General features: G+C 39.7%; 1 protein-coding gene across 1 annotated transcript in view; it reads right to left on the bottom strand.

The window, feature by feature from the left end:
• The window catches only part of PLXNC1 (plexin C1), a gene marked incomplete at its 5' end in the record, with an annotated part of 66,991 nt that overhangs the window by 29,406 nt on the left and 14,845 nt on the right, over positions 1 to 22,740 (bottom strand). Inside the window, 9 exons of the mRNA XM_010023947.1 lie at positions 2,970 to 3,161; positions 3,250 to 3,489; positions 4,402 to 4,489; positions 5,801 to 5,980; positions 7,040 to 7,179; positions 11,532 to 11,580; positions 11,708 to 11,783; positions 16,567 to 16,711; positions 17,727 to 17,841. Of these exons, the coding sequence (XP_010022249.1) occupies positions 2,970 to 3,161; positions 3,250 to 3,489; positions 4,402 to 4,489; positions 5,801 to 5,980; positions 7,040 to 7,179; positions 11,532 to 11,580; positions 11,708 to 11,783; positions 16,567 to 16,711; positions 17,727 to 17,841 (1,225 nt within the window). The remainder of the gene's footprint in view (positions 1 to 2,969; positions 3,162 to 3,249; positions 3,490 to 4,401; positions 4,490 to 5,800; positions 5,981 to 7,039; positions 7,180 to 11,531; positions 11,581 to 11,707; positions 11,784 to 16,566; positions 16,712 to 17,726; positions 17,842 to 22,740) is intronic.

Here is a 22,740-nt window from a genome sequence, read left to right as displayed (position 1 = left end):
TCCCACAGCCCTCTTCTCTATTTCTTTGCAGAAGTTTCAACCTCCTTATGTAGGATGTAGGGCATTTCTGAAGGTCCACTTAAGAACAAATACAACGAACAACATATGTACAACATTCCCCAACAGCCACTGGGCTTGTCAAAGGCAGGACAGGCATTAGTTCTTACAAATATACAAAAGGGCTGAAGTCTGCCAGATGCCAAACTGAGTCATTCACCACTGATAATTATGGCAGAAGAAATTTCACAAAGAAGGATCTCAAAGAGGACCATGAAAGCACATAAATAAAAGGGTAGCTAAGACTATAAACAGACTAGAGGTAAAAATACACTTTGACATGGAGAAAGAATACCACCAAGTGCCAGGGATAGAAATGAGCTTGAGATAATTGAAAAGGAGAGTTGGATTGAAATTATTTTGAGTTACAGCAGGGCAGGCACAGATCTGGTGATTTCAATCACTGGTTTGTCACAGGAGGTGAGCAGCCAGGGCAGCTAGAAACTGCCAGCTGGATAGTCACATTGCAGCTACACAGACATGAGCAAAGCAAAGAAACCCCACAGGGCCGGTAGGGCACAGCCTTTATACTTCTGGGCCTACAAAGAACATCAAACAAAGCAGACCTATTTCCTCCATCAAATGTTGTTTGGGGTTTTTTTTTCCTCAGTTTATATTTTTTCATAGTTTCTATATACAAAGTACTTTTGGTCTGATTCTTCCTAGGATCCCATTTGCCTTTTCTAAGGCTGAAATGCATTGGTAGCATCATCCTGTGGCTGATACACCTGCCTTTCTCCACTTGTCATGTCCAACCAAAGCATTCCTAAAGCAGAAATTTCTGTTACTCATCCCTGCTTACTGCACACTGAGACAATGCATCATTTTCTGCTCATATATCTTTAATCTTTACCATAACCTTCCTATTCTGGTCCCATTTCTTTTATTTATTTTGCTTACAAATGATGGACTAAATCAGGTACACCTGAATTCATCAAGTTTTGATTCCCAAATTCATTTCATTCTTCCTGCATGACATTATGAAACCTTCTCTGGACTGGTAATACCTCTGAGCCTTGTCATCAGCAAATGTTATTAGCACATGCCTTATTTTTGCACTCAAGTCACTAGTGATATTGCATAGTATCTGTATGAAAATCAACTTTGACCAGAGTCAGCTCCCCACACACAGCATCCACATTTTCTAATCCCTGCATCTTCATAATCACCAAGTTAAGTAGTTTACTGAATGACTTCCAGGTACACGTGATCTACTGCTTTTTTGCTGTTGAGGAAATCACTCATCTTACGAAATAAAGCTATCTGGAATAATCTGTTTTCATTAAAAAGAAATTGACAATTATCCCATTTTCCATTTACCTCCAGGTCTTTCATGAGTCCCTCATTCAAAAGACATTAAAAAACTTTACTCAGAAACAGGATTAAATTAGCAAGTCTTTATTTGCCTAGTTTGTTGGTTTTTTTTTTTTCTTTTAAATACTGGGTTTATATTTGCTGCTTCCCAGTCATACACTGTGTCTCTTGACTGCAGTTTTATTTAAGAGCTTTTCTACCAAGCCTACAATATAATGTGCCAGTTTTTTCTCAGTCCTGTGATGGGAATGATTCTGTTACTGCTGTCTTGAGCCCCTTGATCTGTATGAATCTTTCTTCTGTCACAAGAATGGTATTTTCTTCTTTGATACCGCCATTCAGACTGATCATCCTGTCTTTGACACCACACTCAATATCTTCTCTCTTCCTCAAAACTATGGCAAGAGATACATTTATTCTCAGGCAATACCTACCTTTTATACTCAGCTTATCCTTTCTACAGACTGGCCCTACTTCTTCCATGATGATTTATTTATAAGATTGAAAAAACATGTGATGATTTATTGCTTTTACATTTTTCTTGATGTTGGAAAGAACCATTTTTAAGGTACCAGAAGTGAAATGTTACATTATAACTATTGCCTTTGATTTGCCTTAGCGAAGTGGTGACCTTTCTATGACAGTCACTCCTATGAAGCTTGCAGGATGAGCAATGCAATGTTAATATTTAAATGCAACACCACTCTCAGAAAGGCTTTTCCATGCCATAACTGGCTCAGATGGCGGGATCCACAGATGGGGGATCAGTCAGCAGTGATATGAAATTGAGAATAGCTTCGTTAATCTTTACTATGAGACATATGCCTTGAAGTCAATAGAGTTATTTCAGTTTTATGCCACCATACACTGCAATAAGTCTGGCATAATTTTTCTCCCTCATAAGTGGTGATGATTGCATTTTTAAAAATTCCTATCTTCGTCTTATTCATGGAGCAAATATCTTAAGCTCCCATTTAGCTCTGACATCCATGCTAATGTTCTTATATTTGGGCCTGGCTTTGTGCCGTACATTCAAAGCATTTTGTCCTTCCCACTGCACATTGAATTTCACCCTCTTGTTCATCCAGAAATGCCTTCTCTTCTGTCTTAATGGTGATCCCTATGCACTGTTCAAGATCCTCATCTACTTCAGTACAAAAAGTGAATGGGAGGGCACTATCCTCCTCATGGCCACACTGCAGCATGAGATTGCTTACAAAACTAAGATGAGGAGCTCTCCTGAAGCCAGTCATGCTGCATCACTGATGTCTGTGCTGTAGCTAGAGGTGTGACAATCTACTGCCCTCCTAGAGCTCAGCAGCAGTGAGTTCAGTTTGGGTGGCACAGCTTACCTCTGACACCACAGCAGTAACCAGACAGAAAATGAGCTCTAGCGGCACCTAAGCTAGGCAGGCATGCTTAGACATGAGGAAGATACTGTGCTACCAAGTACCAGGAGAGCAGAAAACGCATCCAGTTCCTCCCTCTATAAAGAACATTCATGATGAGAGCATTAATGCTACATTTTGCTACATTTTACTACATTTGTATAAACATCCAAACACTCTTGAACTGCAACAAAAGGGAATTCTACTTACAAAAACTTTCACTGTGGAAAAGTCAATCTTGTCTGTTCCTTCCCTTTTGAATTTGCACAGTATGGTGCTACGGTCTGGTTTTTTGGTAATATTTTGGACACTGAACCATATCTTTTTGGTCTGCGCACCATTCATATATGACAGATAAACCTCTACCTCAGTCTTAGAAATATTCAAATTGTCATTTTCTTTCTAGAGGGGAAAAAAAATGAAGATAATAAACAGGCATTAAATAGAGTAAGTAAAATGATCCCAAACTACTATTTAAAACTATTTAAAATAAGGAATTATACTTTATTACTTTAAAACTTACATATATTTTCAATTCCAGATCAGGATCAAGCTCAGTGTGCAGCTGGTAGTTAATGAACACTGGGTCAGGGTGATAGTGTAATTTGACACATGGTATAAAGGTAGTTTCCACTTTTAACATCATATCAACAACTTTACCCTCTGTTGCATGGCTCAGGCTTGGCGTTAAGTAATGATATTCAGATTCATTTCCAGGACACCTAGAGACCTAGAAATGCAATAGCAAAGCTGTAACAGTCATTAAGTACTCAACAGTGGGTACAATTACAAACAGAGGCACTCAAAACCATTTTCATGTCTTCTTGACTTCACACAGGTGTCTGCTAAACCCCTTCTTTTCGATGAGGACTGCATGCAGAGCACCTGAGAAAATTTCTGTCTTGAGCCTGTGTCTACCTTTAAGCACATTTATCACACACTCTGCACACTGCTTTAAGGCTGATTGCATGCTGCTAAGGCAGATATTTCCTGCAGTGAGACAGGAATAGTGACAGTGATTTCTCCTTCCTTCCCCTCAATGTAGGTGACAATAGAAGAGCAAGACAAGCTCTCTGGCACCCCTGGGCACTGGCTCTCCCCAGCTTAACTCCTGAGAGATGGGGGTTGCTACAGTCACCCCATTGTTCACTCCATGGGGTGGTGCTGCTGTTTTCTGGTCTCCGTGCTGCAAGCCCAGGAGTCAGCAGGGTGCCCATCTCCTCACAGCCTCGAAGAAAGGGTTTCATCCCAACATCAGCTCCAGTCTGTGGCCCCTTGCTGAGGCAGTGGCACCATGTGGGTTCTCAACACAAAGCCAGAGAGAAGTAAACCATACTCTCCTCCAACTGATCCATGTATGGAGGCTGGAGAGACTCAAAAGGGACAGATTTGAAACAAGTCTCTAAAGCGTAGAAAAAGGGTTTAGGAAATCATGCAGGAGAATAGCTTACGTGTATCCATGATCCTGTACTAGGAATGTGTGCAACTGTAATCCTACAAGTGGTCATATTTATTTCAGTAGGGTGACTAATGTGTGCCTGCAAGAGTTTAAAAACTACCGAGATTCTCCTTAAACCTTAGGAACAAAACCCAATCCATCAAGAAGCCTGCATTTGGTATTACAAAGGAGATTAAGACTTACAGTAAGGTTTGATCTCTGGTCATCTGAAATAATCACACTGTCCACGACATTAAAATTTCTACCAATCGTAGTAATTTTACGACCACCACTGTAAAAAAACAAAGAGTGGGGTGAAGGGAGTTTAATATTATCTGGTTTTCCACAGCTAAGTCCTGCATTACAGCTTCAGCCGTGAATAAACTACTTTGCTTTGGTAGCAGCCAATATAATAAAGTCAAACTGGAGGACAAGATAATTAGAGCTATACAGCATACTTCCATTCTTTCCTCATAATGTAATGGTAAATACTTTTGCTACCACAAAACCAAATGACAAGTAACGAATACACACACATACTCTTTCTCAGGCACTCTCCACCTTGTTTTCTATTCATGCAGCCAGAGAACTAGACTGTGATTTAATATTCTGTCTAGAAGAAAGAGGATCATGTTATTTCACTGCCCCAGAGCAGCCCTGCTTGTGCTTAATTCTTGCCTTCTTCAGGACGAACCGATGGTGCCAGGCACCTCACAGGAAACATTCTCGGCAGTGTTCAGACCATCTGTCTCAGCACACACAATGGTGCTTGTGTCTGAGGGCTCTGGCTCACAACCTCTGCTGAACACAGTTGGAGTGGTTTAAGGTATTATTAATTTCCAGCTGCCTGAGCTGCCTCTCACCTGGAGATGAGGGCATGCATCGTAGCTGCTCAGCTGCTGCAGCTGCCAGCCCAACTCTACCTCAAATCCACATTTACCAGTGCTTGACACCAAGATACCATATTAAGAATGTGAAAGCAGTTAATAACTGTGCAGGCAGATGGATAGGTAGAAAGCTGTGCCTGAGAATATCTTAAAACCACCCTCTAAGTCTTTCACTGGATCTGTGAGTCTTCCAGAGATCACCACAGAAGCTTGAAATGGTCTCTTTCGGGCTTAGGGAACACCCGTCCTACAGCAAGTCTGTGTGTATCACTGCAGTGGTGATTATTTTCACTTCATTTCTAATTCACTGATACCTTATACTGTTTTGGAGGTGAAGGGTCTATTAGTATCAAGAAATGAAAGTTAACTGAAGTTCGAATTTATGCATGCTACCTGTATTTTGGATTTAGCTTTAGTACAAAGAGACTATTTTTGACTTCTACAAAGGAGACTTGGGGTGGGCAGGAAGGAGTTTACAGAATCCCGCAGAACACAGAATCCATCTTGCAGCTATCGTGACCCTATCTGTATGTTAAATGTTAAATCAGTTCACCAGCGTAAATTCATTCTCCACAACAGGTTACAGCAGTCATCCAAGTTTACATCAACTGCAGTCGAGTCAAGGAAGGAGGCTCATATCAGCTCAGTGGGACTATATGTTAAACATAAAATCTACATTTAATATATACACAAAAAGTATAGAAAGAGAAATTTACCTGATCCAGGAGGTATTTGGTGTGATTCCAAGACATGATGGTGGTGAGACATAATGCAGGGTCACTGGTGGTGAGCATTTTTTCCCATTAGCCTGTATACATATACTTTTGGCCTCTTTACGTGTTGGTGGGAGAGCAAATGTCATTTGTGTATCGTTTAGCACATTTCTAACTTTAATGCTGGAGGAGAAAGAAAACAGTCAGATGATGAAACACAGATGCCACTATGCTACTCATTGGTGCTGCTTCAGGAAGTCTATCACCTAAAGCAAAGGGTAAGGAGAAAAGAGAAATCTCTCTTTGAGCTGCCAGATGGAGATGGAAAGACAGAGCTGGAAGTTGAAAAGACAAAGTAGGGCACCTGTGGAATGAAGTTACTGTGTGTCACAATAATCACAGAAGACAGTTCAGATATTGATCTTATGGCCTTGGGATGAGACTATGTAATCCAATGTGTGATTTTGCTATTTACTGTATACTTCTCTGTGCTACCAATATCATCTTTGTGCTAGTAAAGAATGAGAATCTTCAGCTTCCTTTTCTTTCTTATTTTTCTTCTTCTCTTTCACTCCTCCTTTCTCCCTTTCCCTCCTTCCTCTTTCTCTCTACTTCCTCCCTCTCCCTCCTTTTCTCCTTTTGTTTTCTGTGGTCCCCAGGAAAATCATGGTTGCAGTAAAAACTGAACAGTATCATATGAATACTTTTTCAAGCGCTAGCTATGCAAAATGGGCTTAGCAATCACACACAGCCATTGCAGCTGCACCTGAAAATGACTGATTCAGAATAAGACAGCCTAATTATCTAGGGGGTTGCACTGTGCAATCATCAACAGAGAAAAGTACAAGCTATTTCATGAGAGATTCCCTTCTCTGGCATGGTGTTTGTGATTTCACAAGCAGAATCCTAGAATATAGTGGGAATATTCTGAAGCAGAGGAGAGTCAAACAAAAGCTGAGGATTTCCTGTGACCTAAGAGGTGCTTGCAAGGCACAGGTACAGAACTGTCCTACTACTGCTGACAGAACCACCCACTTCCCCATCCATCCCTTGTATTGTACCCAAACACCAAATTCATCTCCATCCTTCAGGAATTTAAAGAGGAAGTATAACTAAAGTTGTGCAGAGCATCCACTTGAGGAAAGGCCCCTGACAAACCATTCACACAACTTTATTGCTAGGGCAAAATGGGCGTAATTTTCACCATGGGAGTGAAAGAGTATTTTTCCGAGTTTAACTCACATGTCTGGTTTACAGCCGGTGATTCCAGTCAGTATCAGTTTTATGCCTGATGCTCGTGTAAAGTTTTCTCCTTTGACTGTTATTTCACTTTTGCCTAATGTAGAAATCCACAAAGGTTCAATGGAATGAATGCTGATATGCTATCAAAAAACAAAGCAAAACAAAATCTGGTTATAAAAGGGCTAAGCAGTTAAACAACATCTGCGAAGACAATCACCACTCAGGAATGCAGAATGTAGGTTTTATGGCAATGAGAAACATTTTTCTTATTAATTTCGATCTTGTTAAGCTTGATGCTGGGAAGTACTGTCAATTACAACTTCTTTACAAACCAACTATTTTTACCTACATATTTTATATTTCAATTTATCTCATTGCCAAATTGTGCAGAGGAATCACAATCTGACATACTGGAAGGTAAGTATCATAAAAATCCAGCTTGAAATGATTAATTTTGTGTGACCCTTGAAGAACTAAGAAGCAACACAAGACAAAACCCATGGTGCTGTCACCATGAGAGATCGGAGAAACAAATGAAGGCATCTCTTGTGGCCTGAAAAGGGGAAGCAGGGTCAACTCCTAGAATGAAAAGTCGAGAAAGAGCCCCAGAATTAGCTTTACTAGAAAGTCTTTTCAAAGTCACACATAGAACTAAAGGTACAACATAACCGTGGGGACTTTTTGGTATCCCGTTTTGATGCTAAGAAATTTACAAATCTATATTCCAGCGTTTAAAAACAATCCTAGTTTGCTCTGATGCTGTCAGTCTTGCAGAAATGTGGCCAGTTTTTAAACTGTGTTTTTCTTTGTGTATCTTTATATTTACTTATTCTAACTTACTAACATTACCAAGCTAGAAGAGAGATTTTTTCCCTAGTGTATTTACTTGATATGTTTGACAGCATCTCATGTTTAATCAGTTTTGCTGCTTCCCCAGTTTTATAGTCACACAGACGGTTTCCTTTCTGTGTGACTTTCAGACAACAAACAGAAAACATTCATAAAACAGGAAAATATGCATGTGAAACCACAAACTGTTTGGGACCTTCTTAGGCAAATGATTTCTAGCTTGCTTTTAGACTGCCTATAATACCAGTTTAAAGTGAGTTTTTAGAGTATTGTGATTATCCTAACTTCTGCTGTACACCTGTGGATACATCCACTGGGCAGTTCATCCTTCCTGAGCATGAGATGGGTGCTGGTGCAAAACCTCTAGGGAAGTCCTTCCCACAGGGATTTTCTTCCCACTGATTTTTCATGTATTCAGAGCAGCACCGTGACTTTGGGCTGGTGGCCTGAGTGGACTATTGGAGTCACATCACCATCCTGCAAATACAACCTTGCCCATTTCAGAAAGGTCCCTGGGATAAGTTGTCCCCACATGATACCACTGCCCACAGAACACCAGAGCACTCTGCAGCAAATCTGAGACTTGTCACAACTGATTGAAAGCTGCAACTGGTGCCTTAGGAAAGGCACAAAAGAGTGCAAAGGCTGGGGCCAGAGGGAATGCAAAAAGGCCTCCAAGGTGACCTCTGGCATGGATAATTGAGGAGGGCAAAAGAAACCCCTAAGGGGGAAAATTCACTCTCACTCTGATCAGAGGGTCACTTTAACCCTTGGTATACAAGCAGGACAACTGAAGCAGAAATCTGAGAGACTAAAGCCAGTGAAATACCAGTGCTTTTCTCTACCCACATTCTCTCTCTATGCTTATCCCCTACCTGAGCACACCAAGGACAGTCAATATCCTCAAACAGAAACCCAGAACCCAAACACTACAGAAAGCAGTAAAACACTGTTTCGGCTCCTGCTGGCCTCCCTGCCAGGGACCACACACCACAGGGCACTTCAGCTTAGCACCCCTTGTTTCTTTTCTTACACCAAGAAGAAATCCCATGAAGAATGGTTCACTCTGGAAGTTTCAGTCCCTCCCTGAAGTCATGCCTTCCCTGTGGCTACACAACAGACCCCCTTGCCATGTCCTGCCTTGGACTTGTGGCATCAGCATAGTCACATGCAGCGTCGAGGCAAGCTGGCCTCAGCTACTTGGGAGCCTGCTTCCTGGCTTGACCACCATGGTCCATGACACTTCCCTCAGCAGCAAAAGAAACTGTGAATTTCCTCACTGAATGTGGGAAGGACCAAGCATCCTCACTGGGGTCTGCAGTGCTTGTTTCCCCAGTGCTCATTTCCTCAGTCGCCAAGGGCCACTGACCTTCCAGTTGCTGTGTGGCTGGGGGAGAGACGCCTGGCAGTGAGAGGGAAGGAAGACAGTGGAAAGGCAGAAGGATATTTATAAAAATCACTAGTTGTGAGGCATGTGATGGAAGCAGTGTAAATGCAGAGAGACATACAGAAAGAGTGCACGAGGTCCTCAGGTAATGTAAATCAGCACAGCCCTGTCAACTTCAATAAAGCTCCATGTTTCTGAGCTTCAGCCCCCCTGCCATGTCCTCTGGACAGCCTAACGCTTCCTTGGGGCTGTGTAAACAGTGGCAGCCACATTCTCAGAGGTGTGGCTAGCATGACTGCAGGTCCCATTGAGATATTTGGCAGTGGCCCAGGTTAAGCAGGCTCTGTCACCCCAGGGAGCAAAACCCTGCTCCTGCGCAGCACCTCCTGCGGTGCCAGCATAGGGCCCCAAGGCCGTGTGAGGAACTGGATCAGGGAAGTGGCCCAGATGAAAAATAACCTGCCTAAAGACAACGGTTATTTCCAGCCAAATCAAATTTCCCCAGCTAAGTGTACTTGTGCAACCATCCTCACTGCTGCTCAGGCGCTGGGAGCGTGAAGGTGCATGCATGGAATCCAGCAGCTGGACTCAAGAGGAGGGCTGGGGCTTCCACTGAAAAAAAGTATATTAATCTAAATGCTGGGCTGGGGCTGTGGGAAAACACAAATCCCCTTTCTCAGCTCGCCAGTATGTTCTCCTTAAAGCACCAGCAGTCAAAGGAGAGTAGGATTTCAAATGCAATTTCAAGCCCTCTGAATGGATCAATCACTTCTAAATAAACATCTGCCTTTGGACTGCCTCTAGTGCTTTCACCACCTTGTCCATCACTGTCTATCCAAGATAAGGCATGTGGAAGAAAGCCATCTCCCAGGCAATTCCACCTATTTACCAATGTCAAATTAATGCACTTGGAAGCAGAGCAAAGAAGAATTTCTTCTGTTCTTTCATCAGCCTTAATACTTTATATGCAGACCAAATCCAGAATATTAATGCTCAGAAGCATAAGTATTATAATTCCACTCATCTCTGAGAAAAACAAAATGGATTTTGTGATTTTTTTTAAGAAACCTCAACTGAACAGCTGAATTTAAGAGGCAATTCCTGTCTTCCCAGGTAAAAGTTTGGGTAGTTCTAACAAAACATGCAGAGATAAGAACACAATTGCTATTTATACCAACCATGATATCACTCATGGAAAAGCAGAAACCAAAAAGCGTAGGCCGCAAATCTCTATGTACTTACTCATCAGTCATATTTCTCTTCACTACTCATTTCTTCCCTAACACCTGCATGTCATAAGCAACCACTTATGACAAGACCACTTAGTTTTACGAGAAAATAAAACCATTTTGGCACCATAGAGAATGAAGGGATAACCTTGTGGTTAAAGGGCTGCCCTGCGAGGCAAATCATGTAAGACTGTATGTGAGTATGATTTTAACAGAAACTCAACAACCAGATTCAGAAGGTACTTTGGCACCAATGTCACTCCTTCCTTTTCAGTGGTCCACTTTGAGCAGGATAGATGGAGAGTAGCTCCACTTCCAGTTTTGTCTACAGCCTGGAAGCAATGAATGTTTTTCTGGAAGTGTGAACCAGGGATTTACTAACACCCAACGATTGCAGTTCCTGGGCGCATCCTCTAGCCACTTGTCTGCTATGCAGAAACTGGATGGCACATCCCCCCTTTAATTCTGCTCCCCTGGCAGCTATGTTTCAGGAGAAGCTGTGATCTGACTGCATGAAATGAGGAGGAAGTTTGAGACTCTGAAACCTAACTTAGCAGAGTTCTCTGACAGCAGAATTCAAATATGCATTTAAGACTAGGTAAAAGATTAAGTTCAAGATGTTCTCCTCTATTTTTCTTTTGGGTTTTTTTTGTTGGTGGTGGTGGTAAGCTTACATGTCCCAGCCATCAGTATGCTGGCTCCTGTGGAGTGCCTAAATACAGCGCACATGGACTTTGGCATTTGAAACAATATTGTAAATACTCTATCCAGAGGTAGGCACATGACTACTCCGGTGCTCACTGTCTCAATACCTGGATCTGAAATGTAAATCTTTGTTGGTACCTTTAAGCACTAACAAAGTACTAAGAAAAAAATAGTATCAAGTTCTGCATTACCTTTCTATTTAACCAACTGACTGCCTCCTCATCCAGATTTCTACTCCTCCTGCAGAGTCCTTTCATTTTAAATAAATTTCTCCTCCAACCCACAGAAACTCAATAATGCCAATCTTAAAATGCTAACTAACCTCTGTTCTCTGCGCAGTGGTGATCCCCTTGGAAGCAGCTGCATTACAACTATCCTGAAAAAAAAAATCAGCATTTCTGCATGTCAGGACAAGGAAGAGACAGGTTGCTGCTCAGATGTAAGAAATACAAGGAAAAGGCACCACAGGGGATCCCAGTCCTTCCCAACAAACTTCACCTGGCAGGTGGTGGCAGGAGAGACACGCGTCCATTTACAGCTGGCACATTCACCCTTGTGTACACATTGTGAGCAGCTGGGAACACAGAAAACAGAAGTTTTGCAAGACACAGGAACTCAATCTAGATTCAGCCATGAATGTAAAATTTCAAGTGACAGAAAACAGCACAAACCCCCCAAAACAACCTGACAAACATGTAATGAAATGTGTAAACCACATAACCTGCATTTACTCTCCAAGCCTATTGTTCTGTTGTGCTTATTCTGAGGACAAATTTAGTATGAAATACAGTCTGTGCTGAGATGCTGAGAGTCATAAATTTCCAAAAAGCATGAAGCAGATGGAACACGCTGGGTTTCATTTTGCTGTGGTTTTCACCAGTACATAAGTGGCCAGATAATACTTTTTAACCAGAAAAGGGCAGAAAACTGTCACTGACTCACAGCTTGCCTGAATTTTTGTTCTGTGTGTGTAGTGCTAGCAAGTACTGCTAGTTTGCTATTGCCTTCCCCTACCATAAAATATGCCTGTTCGAGACTAATCTGTCCCCATCTTGCTTTGCAATGCATCTATCAGCATGGAGGAGAGCCAAGAGCAGCACAGGCCCTCTCCACACATGCTGAGAAATGCTCTGATTTAGAGAAAGACAGCTCCTTCCCTGTATTGCTCCAGGGACAGGGAAGTGACGTGCCACTTCCCAAAAAGAAAGAGTTCAATTTCATCCCAAGTGCCCACGAATTAACCTCTGTGTATAGCAGAGGAGTGTTCTGAACAGGAACACTGTAGTTACCTACAGCATTTGTTAACCAGATCTTTCAAAGTTTTAACAACCAGGTATCATAAAGGGTTAGGCCATGTACTGAGCAGAAATGCTTTCTACCATGAGCTCTCAACAAAGTGTGTGGCTTTGAAAAATAATGTGCACAGAACAATAGGTATTCATTATTCCTATAAGCAATTAGATGTCATTTTCTGTTTTAATTGTATTTATGTTACCCGTGGACCATATTTAAATTGTATCTGGCTCTATTAAAAAACAGCTCCATAAATAACTTTTACAGAATCTCCTGACTCCTCTAATCTAGGTCTTATTCTGAGTATCAGAAGCCCACCTTTTTCACAAGGACAAAAAGGATTGTAATGTCATTGTGACATCCTTTATTATAACTTCAGGCACTTGTCATAAATTCAGTCATTGTAATGACTTTCCTACTGCTAGCTGCCAGGGTCCCCTTAAATAAAAGAGTCATCAGAAGAAGTAGCTTTCTGAGGACAATAAAAAAGGAGGAGAAGGAAGAAATGGGCCAAGAAAAGGGATTTGATAATCTTTAGTGAAATGTATTTCATTAATAAATACAAAAAAAAAAAAAAGAACTATCATACTTCAGGCCCCCTTCCTCCCCCCCACCCCATCCTCTCAGTGAACTTCAATAGGAACCAGTCTCTTACTTTTTCAACTGAAATGTTTGTGTGATATTCCAAGAGCTTGAGGACAGCGATGCTTCGATAACTAGACAATCTGGAAAAATGTCACAGTTAGACATATGCTGGATATTACAAGAAATAACTGTAAAAAATAACTGAGTTGAAAGCTCATGTGCCTTGTTCACCTGTTCTCTACATGCTATGCACCTTCTCTCATACATTCACTCACACTTTTGACTGATAAAAATAACTAAGTTTTATCCTCCCATAGCACCCTTCAGCTGAGTTATTCCAAGACTTTATACACTCTCACTAATTAAGCTTGATGCTACCACTGCATGACGTACAAAAGCAATGTTATTGTCAGGATACAGATAAGGAAATGCTACCATGAGGCTGGGATATAAGATCATCTCCCAGAGAGCACACAGTGGTATACTGTGGCACAGCCAGACCCCAAATTCAAGCTTTCTAACACAACAGACTGTTTTAATGTGAGAGACCCCAACATATCGTACTTCTCCCTCTTTCAGTCTCAGAGACTTAGTTTCAAAGTCTTCTTTTGTAATCTATGCAGTAGCAATTTTCATCCTATTTAAATCTTTTATGATTGCATGAGTCAATTTGCCATTATTTCAGCTAGCAATTACTATACCAACAATTCACTGGCAGCTGTGGAATGAAAGAGTATCTTCTCCTATGAGCAGAATACCACATCGAAAAGTAGAGTTAGATATGTACCACTTAAGCCATGGTCCCTTTCATCTGTGTGCCTGCAGATGTGTACGTCTGTGAAATGAATGACTGTCTGAGATCAAATGAAACCCATGTGTGCAGACTTTTCTGGCTTCTCTATGCTAGGAAGTAGATAGCTTTTTTAATCTGGGAAAGTTACACAGATTTAAAAGTGTACCTACCTTGCAAAGGTAGAGAAAGCTTTCTCTTCATGACAGGCTGGCTTGCTCAGATGAAAGCCAGCTTTGGCTACATCTACACTGTTAAATAAAAAGTATCTCCTAGCTCTACACGTGAGCATGGCACTTGGGTGCACACTGCAGAGGTCACCTGCACTGAGTGTTAGAAACGGCCATTGGGACTGTTTGTATGCTTAAACACCTTAATGGAGAGTCTGATTTTTAAAGGTGTTTAATGCTTGAAGATGTGGGTAAGCATACATAGACATTCTAAAATCCTTCACCAAGCATCTAATTGCCTAAATCACTTGCCTACCTCATTATATGAGAAGGGTCTCAAGCCATGAGCTACTGAAAAATAGTATCTTTCTAGGAGTAGTAAGTAAAAGGCAGGAATTGATCTACTTCTGGCAGAGCTTGTTTTCTCTTTTACATTTGCATAAATACTTTTAAGTTTGTACAAATATTTTAAAACCAGTGTTGTCAAATATGGTTTCCTGATTTTGTCTGAGCTGAAATTAATGGAACCTATCACTTGCCGTATGGCCTGAGCTGACCTTTCAAAATGCACCAGACTGCACCGAGTAGCAGGTATTTCAAAATGTTTTTTTTTTCCAGAAATTATATCTGAAGGAGTTTTGCAAGTGCATCTTCTTGTGAGACTGAGGTCACTTTACATAAGGTACCATAAAGAGTCAACATAATTTCCACACTTGCATTATCCACTAATAAGTCTCAGCTCATAAGAGCATATGAGTGGCAGTAATAGTGGGAGGCACAAGCTAAGATCACAGCCTTCTGGTTAAGACTGTCAAAGGGCCCATCTTTGGCACAAAGCACTGGCAAAGCAAGCTGGCCTCTGTAACACTGTTCTCTGAAAACCTGCTAATGGAGGAAGAGAATACCATAATCCGAGAAGACAGAGAACTAAAGCAATGTACTCCATAATTCTAAGAAAACAGGTCTTTACAGGCTGAGTCAATACAGGACTTTTTTTTCATTCTCTAATGCATTTGTCCCTCTTAAAATTCCACTAACAGTGTTTACTGAAGACAGCTTAATAGACCAGAATACTTATGGATATCACCCTAGCTGTCACCTGCTAGTGACAGTCTTTTCTTGATTCCCAGATTAATATTGCACAGAAACTTGACACAACCCTTGTATGATGCCAGAGGCTTTTCCCATACAAAGGCCATAGGATGAGCTCCTGAAATCCCACTATTGCAAGGAACCTCCTTCAGGGGCAGAGGTCCCTGAGAAACAGAGCTCTTTGTAGCACTGAGCAATTCAGAACAACAGGTCATTTAAAATCTGTCATTGCTCTTACTATAGAAAGATATTATAAGAGAATCAGATCTAGGAAAAGATAAAGGCAGGCATTTATCTGAATCCTCTGATTCCTCTTCAAGTCACTTAAGAGCACATGGTATCCTTGGGCTTGCTGTCTCTGTCCCTCAGTTTAAATTAAAACTCTCTTTTCTATTCCAATATAAACAAAAAATTAATAAGGCCAACCTGTATTATAAAAGCTCTGTGCTTCTATATAGACCCTTGAAGCAACGCAAGGGGGATGTTTTACTCCTATTAGTCAAATAAGATTCTATGGTGAAGGATTATCACCTGATCTGTAAGACCGAGCCTAGAGAACAACTCAAATGTTTAGACATTCAGGAATTTACCACTTCATTCTAAAACTTCTAGTTGCCCATAAAATGCACAAAACAGACCACGTGCAGCATGTGTCTAATGCAAATGGCTCAGATCTCTACTCTGAGAACTACTAGTGAACAAAGTAGTACAAGATCTATTGCAAATTGATTCAACCAGTAAGTCAGAAGGATGAATGAAATTAAGCCAAAAAGATGTACCAGTCAAACTGCCTCTCAATTTTTCTGCTAATCCTCTACTTGAGACAATCACTTTCTCAGAGTGTCTAAGTTAGGCTGAAACAGTTAATTGAATGTTAATATTATTTATTGTACAAGCATTCATAGTCAGATTTTTCTCTTTTTATGCTAGTACAATTTCCTGCAAAAACAAATTCTGTTTGCAGAGAGAGAAGGGTTAAGATGGGTTAATTTGTCAAGGCAGAGCACTGAACCACACTGCTTCCATAGCTCCAGCCAGCGTGATTGTCATTGCAGCTATCTAAAGTTTCCTTAGACACTGTAAATGTAAATATACTCCTAACCATGTAAATATACTAACCTAACCATGTAAATATACTCCTAATGCTAACACACTGCACTGCTATGGGCTGAACTGAAGAAGTTGCTTCTAACCGTAAGTTAACATGTTTTACTACTTCTAGAAAGGACTGCATATTATCAAATCTTTAATTATCAAGAATAGTGTGAGTATACTCAAATCACCTGACAAAACATGAATTATTTTTTTTCAGTGACATTTAATAAAAAGCATTACCTACTATCACACTATTAGGCCTCTATTTATGTCAGTTCTCAGTAATAAAGGACATTGAATAAGCATTAAATACATGTACTAGTAAAACTTACCATTATCAGTTATCATGAGAGTGGTTAGATTGCAGAAACAGGATGAGTTTTTCAGTACTACATTTTCATAAAATATTTCAGCAGGTGTTATAATCTTTATCATACAGGAAGTAAGGATTTTGCTTGTGCTTGCAGCCATAGCAACCTATAAAACGATAAAAACAAGAATACAACAGATTTCTTGTAATGTTTGTTAAGTTCTCACCTTGTCTTTACAGCAAACTATGAATCAGGAAGTGCACAAAATGAAAATATTTGTGGTGGAATCAGACAATTGACTCGGTAGCTTCTCAAAGGAGAGGGCCTCTCCCAGCTGAAGAAGCAATACAGAAAAAGTCCTGAAAGGAACAGCATCGCTTACTTCCAGAAATCAAACGGATCTGTAAGGTATGTTAGGAGAGCAAGAATTTTGCTATAACAGCATTACAGTAGCATTATATACAACAGCATTAGATACAACAGCATTATATGCTGCTATAGTCCTTCAGAAACATTTGAGCCGGAATATACAAATCCTCACAGAGAGACGTTTGCATCTATAACCAAAGTGCACTTAATTATGAAACAGAATTTAACTTGTAATGAATTATCCTTTGTTTCTGGCTGAGAGTGCTTTATAAATATGATCACATTAGTGCATTCAATCACAAAACGAGAAACAATAGCATGCAGATTAAGTGGCCAGTCACAATACTTGATAATCAAATACTCAAGGCTGTGTGTGCTGTGAACGGGCACTGAGTAAATACTAATACCAAGCACTTAAAGACACATTTGTGTTAGCATATGTGTCCCAGTGAATGCTTTGTAACTTGATACAAAGCTCAAAACTTACATAATGCACTCGATGTATTGTCACTGGAAATATTAAAATAGCTGACAGAGTGATACAATGGAAATGTTGCCTTTGTCTGCAGGGTGAATTTTTGACTCAACATTATGAAGTATAGCTTCAGGATACATTTTATAGGAGAGGAACAAAACATCTATCTGATTGACATATTCAACTTACTGGGATTCCCAATACATTTGCCAATTGTCTAGATAAGAGGGACTAATACGTGGAACATGGTGACAAAAGAAGGAAAGCTGCAGTAAGTGACAAAATGACACATTTTAAGTCACAATAAACAAACATGCATAAAACTGGGTGTACATACCTGATTTTTGGCAGGGAAACTTAGCAGGATTTTCAGATCTTTATCAGGTGCATGTGAAATATTATACCAACCCTTTATGCTGTTTGAACGTGTACAATTTTCTTTTAATGTGCACCTAAAAGTATACATAAAATTATACTAGCCTCCTTATCATGCCTTTGACTTCAGATTCTGTACTTCAATTTATTTAACGATACTAATTTTTTACACAAACACTATTGATTTTTTACAGAAACATGGTTATAAGTACAGAAAGCTTCAGGAAAACAATCAGTAAAATCTGCTTATCGAAATAAATTACAATGCATTGATATATGCTCTAGGGTCCTGATTAAGTCAATGGGACTCAAACAAACATTAGATGCTTGGCCAGCAACAGTGGACTTTGTAGCCTGGGATGGAATTCATCAACTCCAACTTGATTCCTCCATTGCACAGCTCTAGATCTGACCAGCCCCAGTTCCCTTTATACTCAGTGGGAAGAAATATGCTCTTTGAGGGTGCAATTCACATAACCTATTTTAGACATTCATTCAAAATGAAATGAATCATACTATAGAAGCTGCTTTTTCTCACCAAAGAGAAGATGGGGGTGAAGCTCAGATGTAGAGCTATGCTATGAATGTGCATAGTTGATGAGATGCATCCCCCTTCCTAATCCACTCTGTCACCCACTGAAGTGAATGGTAATCTCCCTTTTATGTCAGTGCACTTGGTTAAAAACCACCAAATTTGAAAAAGCAGTTCAAAATAGATTTCTCTGTCTTTAAGAATAAAATCCATTTCAGAAGTAGGATGGCACAAAGTAAATAATAATGTTATAGATGCCAAATTGTAGGAAACAGAAACTACACAACAAAAACATAAAGAAGAATCAGGAAACACTGGGGTACACAAGTAATATAAAGACTACATGTATTAATAACATGATAAGAAAAAGAGAACATAGGCATACAAATTCAATGGACAATCAGTGAGTTTGAAAGGTGAATCCTTAAAATATTGTCTGCTGTGTTCATTAACTGTGTAAAGTTAATGAACAATCCATAGATTAACTCCAAGTAACTTCATATAGCTAGCAACCAAAGACAAGTGCTAACTGCACATACCTTACTATTTTTAATAAGCTTGAATAATTATAACATCTAATATTGGTTTAATACTACTACTTTTCTACCAAACACAGAAGCATGTAAAGCTTCAATCATGTGATCAGTAACATGCACCTTAAAGAACTATTCCTTCATTAAACAATAGAAATGAGTACACACTTGCAAAGCATGGGCCTATTTCATGAGGAGCTCACTGTATAAAAGAATTTCACAAACAGTTTTCTCTCCAGAAGGAGCAACATAAGAATGACTTTCAAGAAAAATATCTACCTCTTTCCAAAATGCCTGAAATAACCCCACAAACTATAGAAACCATAAAGCCATCTTCTCTGTAGATCATGACATTGACAACTGGAATGCAGTTAAGCACAAGACCATTTCCTTTGTGGTCTAACTCGGGAAACTGAGTTCCTGCTGCACAAGAACGTGGCAGGGCTTTGCATCTGAATACATTCAGATCATTAAGTATACTGTAAGGAACTGGGACTATGCCTTACATATTTCAAACTGCCTGAACTAGGATGAATTTCAGTCTTGTATCTCTCTTCACTTTACTGAGACCACAAAGGTCCATTAGCACTACAGTCTGAGAACCATAGAAGATGGGATCTGTAGTCAACAGTTGTGCAGAAAACAGATGCTTGGATATGTACAGGTAGCTAACTCTCACCAGCAATGACACACAGGAAAGAGATATCCTATAGTTTCCAACAGGCCAAGAATAGTGATATTGAGGATGCAATGTAACACACTTGCAGTATCTGGTATTAAAAAAGTGTATGCATTTCAATGACACTAATACTAAAATATTGAAAAAGAAAACTGTGCATGAAGCTGAATATTTAAAACTGTCCTAGGACAAAGTTATTTGCTGACTTAGACTGCCTGAGGGAAGTGAACTTGTTTCCCTCATCTACAATGAATAATCTAAGAGTATATGGCAAAAAAAGTAATGCCACCCAGGATGCAGGGTCGTGCTTGTCTTCATACCAGGAAAAATGTGCTTTTTGTTACACTAAAAGCTGACCTTTAACAATCAAACAATGTGCTCTGGAGAACAGTCATTTCATAGGAAGCAGTCACAAAGGGAGCAGTAGAGTATGTGATGCCTCTCAGTACAAATTCTTGCAATAGCCTCACACAGTCCAAGAATCATATGAATTCCACTCACCTAAAGACGAGATTATTTTATTATTTCCCTATTTTTAGACAACTGACATTGTTGCACACTGGAATGAATATAATAGACAAATAATATTTGTTAACCACATGGTTCTGAAAATTAACATAGGGACTCAGACAGCTGCTAAGTCTGGCTTTCTTGAAAAGCTGGACTGGACCAGACCCTATAGAAGTATGAAGGCATGAAATCCTAGGATCAGATTTCAGACATACATAGATATTTGTACAGTGAAAAGCAGATTCAAGTTTTTTTAACCTTTCACAGCAAGCTAGTTCTTTATATGACTAAGGATTCCTCTTCACAACTGGGATCAAGTTCCTCTTATTTCATTATGATAACACAACACTTATGCACACCAGTTCATTCATGTTTACTTGTTGCTGCTTCACTAATCTTGTATTAACTACATGGCTATTGAGTTTGCCCTGTCTGCCTTGCTAAAGCAAACTGATTTCCTTATGGAATGAGAATACAGTTTCAGGAAAAGATTTGGCTTCCTTTTCCAAGGTGCCAGCCCCTGCATGAAGTCCACAGATGTGATGCACACTGACCAAACTCAAAAGTGGGTCTGGTCATAGCAGGTAACTATGGCATATTGTGTTATTTCCATATGGAAAATAAATGTAAAGCATCAGTGCCTTGTATTGGAATAATTTCAGCATACTTCAGGTAAATTTGATTCATTTCTAGAAAATCTATAAACATTGAGAGGAATCACACAATGCTATGACTAATTGTTTTGAATGATTGTAAGCAAAAAGGAGGATTTATATATTTGTCCCTATGGAAGAAAGAGTAGAAATAGGAACAGCAGAAACATTTTGTTTCATTTTGTTTTCACTTGCAGCGAGATGTGCAGATTTTTCCATCAAAATACTGGATTTGCGTTGACACTGTCTTTAAAATCAAGTACTGCTGGGAAGTTTTCTTTAAAAAATGGAGTGCATATTTAATATAAAATTTATTTCCCATTAAAGTACAAAACATATCATTGATCTTAAAATTATTATAGAATATATTGCTTTAGTGGACACGTATGGATGTATTTAATTAAAATATTGGCTAAAACCATGCCTTCTTTTTCTAAAGCTTCACTCAGTGCTCTCTCTTCACAAAGCCAAATATTTAATGATGCTAAGTGCTTAACAGTGAAAAATTATGTGGGTGTTGAACAAGATTTGTATTATAGTGATTTATTTTTTCTTCAAAAGAATAAATTATTTCTGTTTCAACCAGATGGAAACTTTTAGTGATTCCCCTTGTAAGTAGGGGATTTACTGACTAATAAATGTTATTCACAAATCTTTATAAGGTAACTAAAAGCTTAGCACTGTAATATACACAGTTTCTAACAACGTAGCAAAAGAGAGTTTGAAGACAAGACATTACAGAATGAGCATCTACTCTCTTCTAGTAACTAACCTTGCAAACACAAAGTTTGCAAAGGTTTAGGAGGTCTTCAGCAAAATCACATTAACACTGAAACAAACCAAAATCATAGAATCATAGAATGGTTTGGGTTGAAAAGGACTTAAAAGATCACATAGTTCCAACCCCTCTGCCACGGGCAGGGACACCTGCCGCTAGACCAGGTTGCTCAAAGCGCCATCCAGCCTGGCCCTGAACACTTCCAAAATGGGTCATATTAACCTTCTAAAAGAAGGCTACTAGTGGATTTCCTCAAAAATCAATCTTACAACCATTTTTGTTTAATGTTTTAATCACTGATAAACTGGAATAAAAGAAAGTTTACACTGTTGACATCTGATGATGATACAAAGATGGAAATATTATCACATAGAGGAAGATGAGACTATCACACAGGAAAACCTGGATAACCTAGAAATGGGATGACATATCAAAGTATAAAGTACAAGAACATGCACCTAGAGCAATAAAAATCTCACAACCCATATGTGTTACAGAGTGGAAACTCATCAGTTGGAAAGAAAACAAAGCAAAAGAAGGACCTGGGGCATTATTTGATGATGGATGACCGTGGCCCATCAATGTGATGCTGTCATGAAAAAGACGTTTGTGGTCCCAGGACACACTAAGTAAGGTGCCTCCTGGACAGACTGATTAATCACCATTGAGCAAGGCACAGCTGAAATCTCTTCTGGAAAACTATGATAATTATTTCTGGCCATGCTTATTTTTGAAGGTTGCATAAACTTCACAGAAGGGCTACTGGAGAGGAGTTAAGAAGATATTAGTGTAAGTTAGCTGTTTCAGCACACCAAAATAAAATTGAAAAAGCAGACTGTTTTCGCAATAACATTGAGGAGACGGGAGGGAGGGAGGGAGGGTCACATACTTAAGCCAAGGCGATGTGAGCACCAGAACAAATGAGTATAGCCTGTCCATGAACATGATGAAAATGAGCAGACACATTTTAACTAGCAGAAAAATGAGACTCTCAGCCACACAAACAGGTCAGGGAGGACAAAAAGCATATCTAAATTTAGGATGGTCCTGGATTAGTTTATGAGTAGTTTTACATAATGTGGTTGCTTGCAATTGCAAGACCAGGCTTGACAACCCAGGAATTTCTCCAGTGCAGCCCAAAGACATACAATAGCTTTCAAACTGGCTTCAAAGAAAGCAGCAAAACTAATGACTCAAATGTGGTGATGAAGCGTTTAGAAAGAAATTCTCCTCTGGCCTAAACCAAAGACAGTGGTTCCAAAGCAAGGAACTACGAACACTGAAGACAACT

The sequence above is a fragment of the Nestor notabilis genome, unplaced genomic scaffold (genome assembly GCF_000696875.1).
Source record: "Nestor notabilis isolate BGI_N333 unplaced genomic scaffold, ASM69687v1 scaffold7331, whole genome shotgun sequence".
NCBI classification, from domain to species: Eukaryota; Metazoa; Chordata; class Aves; order Psittaciformes; family Psittacidae; genus Nestor; species Nestor notabilis.
Note: the sequence above shows the minus strand (reverse complement) of the source record. Positions and strands in the feature narration are given on the sequence as shown.